This window comes from Phyllosticta citriasiana, assembly GCF_038021145.1.
Source record: "Phyllosticta citriasiana strain CBS 120426 chromosome Unknown IWZ02scaffold_22, whole genome shotgun sequence".
Lineage (NCBI taxonomy): Eukaryota > Fungi > Ascomycota > Dothideomycetes > Botryosphaeriales > Phyllostictaceae > Phyllosticta > Phyllosticta citriasiana.
Window position 1 is genome coordinate 94313 of NW_027117299.1, and position 7397 is coordinate 101709.

The following is a 7397-nucleotide window of genomic DNA, read 5'->3' on the forward strand; positions in this document are numbered from 1 at the left end:
ACTACTATTCCGTACTACACGGGACATATGTCGGCAAGAATGCATCAATAACTCCCGGGCCAGACCATCACATCAGCATCCGCATCAACTCCTGGCGATGTCCGAGACCATCCTGATCTTTCAAGAGGACGCTGCCGTGAAGATCGGGTCTTCGTCAGATTCGCCCTTGTGTGTTCTGGCCATTGGAAAAGCGTGGTGACGAACGTGGCTCAATTTGTTCATTGGTGTTCTTACCATCTATGTACTCTGAATGTTGCCCTTTTCTCCTTCTGGGTGATCTGAAGCCACATTCTAATCCTTGTCATTGCATTATGGGATTGTCCTGCGTCTACCACACCGAACTCTGCCCATCGCACCACACCAGCAAAGCCAACGTCTCTATTTGTCCATGTCATTATTTTCCAGCAGCAACGAAAGGCAGCATGGGTGGCGGTGGTACGGTCCATTGGTGAAGATCAGTAACACGTTGCTATTCAATACCCGCTTCATCGCTCCCTACGTACGCAGCCGAGCCTTTTCGCCCTACATTACTCGCGCCCCAGCCTCCGAGCCACCTGTAAAGTGATCCCACAGCCATTTTTGTACTGCGACTGCGAACGAGCAACGGCGAACGCAGACGGGCTACGGTTCCTCCCTCTCCCGTCACAACAGCCCGCCTCGACTTCTCATCTGCTCTCAAACCGCTCGTCTTCTGGATCCTTGCCCTTCCCTTCCGTCCTGGCAGGCCGCTACCACCACCATGTAGCGCCTCTATGCGAACCTCGCACTCGCCATGGTCCCGCGCCGACCATAGCATGGCGCTGACGCCGACTGGGCAGATGGTCGCGATGGTGCGCAGCAAAAGGCTAGCAGGCAAGCCAAGGCAATGACCAGGCAACAGGGGAGTAAACGGGGGCGAATTTTTGCTTTTCCGATGATTAGGGTGGGAGGTGTCAGAGTGGGTGTGGTTCCCAGGAGTAGTCGCGGCGCTCTCATTTTCGGCTGTTTCGTCGCGCCACCACCAAGCAGCGGCGCCGTCGTCTTGATTGGGCTGCTCGCCGCCATCATCATCATAGTCCTCGTCGTTGTCGTTGTCGTCTTCCTCTTCCTTATCGTCGCCGCCGACAATCTCCGTCGCAACATCTGCATCATTGAACTGAGGAGGCAACAGACGCCGCTGCGACACCAGCACCCCATCAAGCCACCCCTCCGCATAAAGCCTCCCCACAATGCCCTCCAACTTACCCCTCACCACCGCCGCGCTCTTCGCATGTTTTCTCAAAACGCGTCCTTCTGGGCTCGCCGCCACCACCGCATCGTCTGCGTCATTTTTGTACACATTGTCCGGGTCGAGAAGCGCGAGGATGGGGATGATGCGCGCGACGTTGTGGCGTGGGTCGAGCGTGCGGTAGTGGCGTTGGTTGGGGTTGTGGCGGCGTTGTAAGGCGATGGTGACCAGGGTGTGGGCGTGGCGGAGGACGGTGGCGTCTGTTGAGGGTAGCCTCGGGAGGGTGGGTTTCAAGTGGGAAAGAGAAGGGGTGGGAGTGTTAGGAGGGGTTGGGTTTGGGTTTGCCATGTGGGTGGTGTGTTTTGGTTGTGTTTGATTCGCGCTGGCGAGAAGGGGGAGGAGTGAAAGAAGAGGAAAGTGAGAGAAGCGCTTATATCTGGTAAGTAGTATCCTGCTCGTAGAAGTGATTGCTAACCGGAAGAAAGAAGCAGAAGGAGAGCGTCAAACAATCACTTCGCCCTCGACTTGCGGTGAGTGATGGATTTTCTGAGAAGTCTCTATGCAACCAGCAATGAGTCGAAGGCTTCTTCCATGCGCTTTCAGTTTCCGAGATTTCGTGTTTTCCATTTTTTTCGATATAACCCTGGTCCTCATTCCCTCGCAGAACAGTCTTCGACGACAGAAGCGGTAGCGCGCCGTCAGGGACATTAAGCTGGCACTTTCTTCCTGCCGGATTTCCATTCTGCGGTAGTGTCCACACGGGGCAAGGACCGGCGGTGTTAGGGACTCGTCGCCGGTGGATAAAGTGACTGGAGTCTTGATTGGATTCCCTCGTTACCGAACTCTTCTCTTCTCAACATTGCTTCGATTCTGCGAGAGATTCCGTCATTCTTCACTCCCGGTCTTCCGCCCTCTGTTTCCGCCCGCGACTACCGGGGATTCCGCTCGTCTTTCTCCGCCACCGCTTGCTCTCCCGACCGTCTCGCTTGTCTTCAAGTCTGCCTGTTTCGGCCAGTCTAGGCCCGTCTGTCTCCCAATCATATGCCGCTATCCGCGAACGCCGTTGGTGAAACAACAGTCGCGTCGACATGGTCAAGTGTCGTTCGCGGCGGACAAAATGGGTTTCGTCGGAAGCCTCGAAGACTACTAGGCATTTCTGGAGCAATGTATACATAATTAAAGAGCAAGATAGAAAGAGAGAGGACATAATGGTGCTAGATGAAAAGATAAACAACAGGCGGTCTACTTAGAGACCCGCAGCTCTACTGCCTTGCGGTACGCGCTCCAACATCACGGAAAAGAATGTCCGGGTTGGCGTTTGGCTTGCACCGCCCGGCAGCACGAAAGTGTCCTTAAGGCACAAGCGGAGCATGTAGCGAGGAGCCCATAGCGACTACGGAGCAAATTAGTCTCATTCTCCGCCTGTTCGGTACCTCTATCACCCTCTTTTCGTTGCCCCTTTGGCCGTTTCCACGACCTACCAGAACCGTCATCTTAGCACTAACCTCTCCTGCTAGTACATAAAGAGCTACAGTCGCTAGAATGGCCTTACTTCTCGCAATTCCTTTCCCGGCATCCGGTAACATTGTCGGGCGTACGGTAACAGTCTCTAGGGGTCCCCTTATTCAAAGCTTCCTAGTGAGAAGATAGACGGAGAAAATTACGGGGGCGCTCTGCATTACTTCTAGGCTAACATGTGTTTATGCGGCGCTAACACCGTTACGTGATGCTCGATGCGCTGAAGAGAGGCTTTACACACGCGCCGGAGCAAAGTGTTCACGGCCAATCTACATGCTGCCAATCAATCAGCAATGGTCCCTTAAGACCCATCGCAAACCCGTCCTTTTTTCACCCTCGTTGTCTACGTGCTGAAGCAACGGCCAACGGGTCGTTTGACTCAGAGTTTGATGCCGTCTGCTCCGGCGCGAAGTGGAACCCGTCTACCTCCTTGAACATGGTTGCCGCTTTTACCAACACTTCTCGCTTGAACAGCACATACGCGTCGATAAACAGTATGTTGTGCTGCAGCAACACAGTAGGGAGCGACGCATTTGTGGGGGCTGGTTTGTGCTTTGACCGCGTGCGCGAAATGCTGATGCACGCGACGAAGATCATGAACATGGAGTGTGTAGAAACGCACCACGACCACCGCTGCCGCTCTCGGTAATGCCATGGACCCACACTCGCCTCGTTTTCGCGTTCTGTCGGGCACGAGAGCAATGTACGCGACAGGGCGCAATCTTTGCATGCCTACTACACGAGGTACTCGGTCAAGCAAACTTCCTCCCTCTTCAACCGGACTCATTGCAGGATGGGTGGAATCTGGCATCATCATAATCCCTCCCGGACTCGAGTAAGAAGACACCGCCGTCGGCTTCCTGCAAAATCAAGAGACCAGTTCACTCCCGCCGCTTTTTTGGCATTACTGTTGGAGCCCAGCATGTCAATCGGCCAATGCCTGGAGACGGACGGCTCTCTCAAGCGGAATTCGGCGCCACAATCTTCCCGCACGATTAAATAACCACCCTGCTCATATTTCAGCAGCATATATTGAGCACAGCGCGTCAATCGGGCAAAGTATGGAGACAGCCTTCCCACGCGAGATCGGAGCGAGCAGCAATCACTCTTGCCACCATTTCAGCAGCGTCTTTCGAGCATGGCGCATCAATCGGCCAAAGTCTGGGACCGGCCTTCCTAAACGACGTACAAATTGGCGGCGCACTCCCGCCGCCTTTTCAACAGAATTGCCAGAGCCCAGCGCGTAAATCGGCCACAGTCTGGATCCCTCCTATGCACGAGCATATGGACAAGGTCATATTCCCGCGCGAATGAGAAAGCACTCTCGCCTGCTTGTCAAAATTGATCGTTTCCTGCACGAGTTCCCAGCTCAGTCCATGCATGCGCTTCGTTAATCACCGCATCCATTAATCTTCCGGCCTCTTCCTTCTTCTCAATCCAAACATAACTGGAATGAAGCAGGAAGACAGTGGAACAAGTGCGTCGCGCGTGTCTATGCGGTCCGATGCGGTTGCGATACCAAGTATGAGAAGTGAAAGCGGCGTACTAATTGTTCTTAATGTCCCGGCACTCCTGTCCGACTCTTAAGTGGGCGGCATTCCACATCAAAGCGCGGTTTCTTTGACCTTGTGAAGCAACCGGCTGCGAATTTCAAGGTTACTACTCCTCCTGCGACAGCGGGAGGGAAGGCCCTTTCTTGCGGGCGTGAATTGATGAAGTTTTATGGCCTGCGATGCTATCTTTCTTCTTGACTACGGTGGTTAAGTCAGCTGATGTGTTGACGTGCTTTCAGCGTCCGTCAGAACTCTTGAAGAAGATGGTCATCAGTGCTTTTGGAGCGCCATCCCACGGAAACATTCGCCATTGGTGCGATTTTGTTTCGGTATGTGGCTTCTCCGCGGCGACTTTTGCGGTCCAAGATCGTGGGTGGATGGATTTGTCGACGCCGAGAGCCCGAATGTGAGTTACACTATCCGCTGACTACAGCGCCCACTTTCTACCTGCGACCGAAGATTCGCGTGACCTGGCCCGGTTTGAAGGCTTTCACGACCCTCGTTGACGATTTTGTGCAGCCAGCGGCAGGAAGTCTCAACGGCTTCAAGTCAACAACGGCGCGTTTGCGTGCTCGAAGTGAACCTAGTTGCTCCAATGACGGGGTGTTTTCCTCTAGCAAGGGACAGAAACGACACCACACTTTAGAAAGAACCAGCAGGCATCAAGACTGGTGGAATGGTGTGATTGACCAATCTCGGAGCAAATGGAGCGAAACGGTCAGTCTGTCTACCCTCAGTCAAATTGGGGAACACTCTCCGTCTCTACCTCAATCTCCATCTCTTCTGCACCGCTACTGGGTCTCTATCTACTTCTCGCCTCCGTCTATCTTCGCACCGCTAGTAGCATCTCCCTCTACGCCCCTCTCTTTGTCAGAACGGGACTTTGCCCTCTTTTCGACCTTCTTCGCCAGATCATCAACTGAGCGATGAGCAAGCCAGCATTGATCCTGTTCCTCTTGCTCAAAACCCAGCGCGACCATCTCCGTCCAAGCCTCCATGAGCGAGGTGGCATGGTTGTGCATGTCAGCTGACAACGCTGCAAGCTTTGAGGACGACAGTGGCTTCTTCTTTCCGCTTTCATGGTCGTCCTTGTGATCTCCGTTAAGCATCGACGACTCGTCTGCAGTCGGCTGATTCGCCTCGTCCGACTGGATGTCCATGTTAGATTCGTCGCTGAAGTTGATGATGTCTTCATTGTCTTCCTTGTCGGCGTCGTGATCAATGTCTTTTCCTCCGCGAATCGGAATGCCAGCGGTTTCGTGGCCAATTCTCTGTCGAATGGGGATAGGTGTGTTGCATGGTTCGTCGATGCCGCTGTCAGGTTCTTCGGGGACGGGAGTCGGCGAGCCTTGAGAGCGCGTTGCTTAGTTCTCGACCTTCTCCACTGCGATGTGTGTACTCACGGAGCCGACGCTTCTTGCCTGAGCGAGTCAAGCCGGTTTGAAGAGGCGTGCCTGGCTTGTTGCGACCACGGCGGAAAGTACTGCGCATTTCGGTGGTTCTTGAAAAAGTCTGAAAAAAATTTGACAGGAGTGAGGACTTCCGGTGACGAATTGCAGTCTTGGAAATCACCACACATCAGCAGTGCCAAATTCAGGAAGTATAAACACGACGAAGAAGGAAACACGAAAAGGAGAAGACATTCCTGGCAGTGGGTCAGCACTGCTTGTCGGCCGCTTTCGTGTTTGCACTGCTTTTGTGGGACGAACAAGAGTATCCGCGAGCGGGCGGCAGACCGACCAATTTCCATCGGGCTGGGACTTGGTTCCAAACTTCCAGTCCTTTTTTTGACGCTACTGCTGCACGGGCAGGGTTCAGCAGCCTGCTTCAATCAATCTGGTATGCGCGTAGCGGCGGCACAAGCCAGAGATCGTGTTCGGATGTCGGTGTAACCAAGACACCAAGCGGCTCGCCACCCGTCAAACGAACAGGATACACCACTCGCGCGGATAGTCCCGTTTGATTGTAAAATTCAAATTTCGTCGTCCCTGGCTGTGTGACCCACCAAGGAGTTGCCCTTTACCGCTGAATCAAAATGCCCATCGCATATGCAGGTGGGTTTGCGTCGTTGCGACCCGGGAAAAGGTGCGAGGCCGATGCAAATTCAAGACATGTTCCAACGCAAAGACGGCACCGAAGCTAGAGCTTAGCTCATGCCAATTCCAGAAATGGCACGATGATTCACTCACTTCTTCGCTAGATTGCCAGCTTTGCAAGGTCGCCATACGGGAATACTAATAGCGGCGAACGTCATGGTAGTAGAGCAACATGACGATAGCTAGATGACTACTAGGTTCATTTTTACTCTTATAGAGAGCAGACTAGATATCTACTACGGAGAGTAAAAGGGGAAAGCTTAGTTCATAACTTCGCCTAATAATTATTCTACGACATTTTTAAATACTATTAGCCTCTTACGATGCGCATATTAGTTAGGGGCTATATTTTACTAGTAGTAGGAGGTTTAAAGCATTTAATCTAGAAAATTAGCTTATACTAGAGAAGGATAGATAGCTTTAATACTATATACTATTATTAGTTTATTTACTACCTATTAGTATTATCTATAAGGCTATATTTATCTCTAGTTAATAACCTACCTTATATAATATTATAGAGTTACTTATCCTAGCACTCTATAAGAGGTATATAAATAATAGAACGAAATTTAATTTACTTCTAATTATAAGTCCTTAGAAAAGATTAAGATATAACGAAACTCTTTATAGTTAAACGTTTATACTTATTCTAGAAATACTATCTATTTTCCTTAAATCGACTATAGATTCGTCTATAATAAGCTATTATAAATTAGTAGCTACTATAGGAGCTTAGTTTCCTACTTAATAACTATTAGACGTTTTAAAGCGTACTAGTAATTACCTTATATACTCTCCTAGTAAAAGCCTACCTAGATAGGATTTTTAAAATAGTACTTAAACCTAGTAGAGCTACTAAGAAATATAGAAATAATTAAGCTAATTATTAACTAGAATACTTTATAGCTATTAGCTAGTAATTATACTAAGATAACTCTACTATATATACTTACTATAATATCTTTAATATCTCTTAAGGTATAGTAGTAGTAATATTAGTAGTAAGCTATTAAGTACGTT

General features: G+C 50.6%; 2 protein-coding genes across 2 annotated transcripts; both read left to right on the forward strand.

Moving 5' to 3' along the window:
- Positions 1-461: 461 nt before the first annotated feature.
- IWZ02DRAFT_156636 (uncharacterized protein) lies at positions 462-1850 on the forward strand. The gene is made up of 2 exons (XM_066762006.1): positions 462-1646; positions 1693-1850. The coding sequence occupies exon 1, from the start codon at positions 866-868 to the stop codon at positions 1421-1423; it is 558 nt and encodes a 185-aa protein (XP_066617690.1). The 5' UTR covers positions 462-865; the 3' UTR covers positions 1424-1646; positions 1693-1850.
- A 3181-nt stretch (positions 1851-5031) lies between these two features.
- IWZ02DRAFT_156686 (uncharacterized protein) lies at positions 5032-6239 on the forward strand. The gene has a single exon (XM_066762007.1). It carries the CDS (start codon positions 5358-5360, stop codon positions 6168-6170), a length of 813 nt encoding a protein of 270 aa, XP_066617691.1. The 5' UTR covers positions 5032-5357; the 3' UTR covers positions 6171-6239.
- Positions 6240-7397: the final 1158 nt, after the last annotated feature.

Coding starts and splice junctions, on each gene's coding strand:
- IWZ02DRAFT_156686 (XM_066762007.1), top strand. CDS start 5,358: ATGGTCGTCCTTGTGATCTCCGTTAAGCATCGACGACTCGTCTGCAGT.
- IWZ02DRAFT_156636 (XM_066762006.1), top strand. CDS start 866: ATGACCAGGCAACAGGGGAGTAAACGGGGGCGAATTTTTGCTTTTCCG.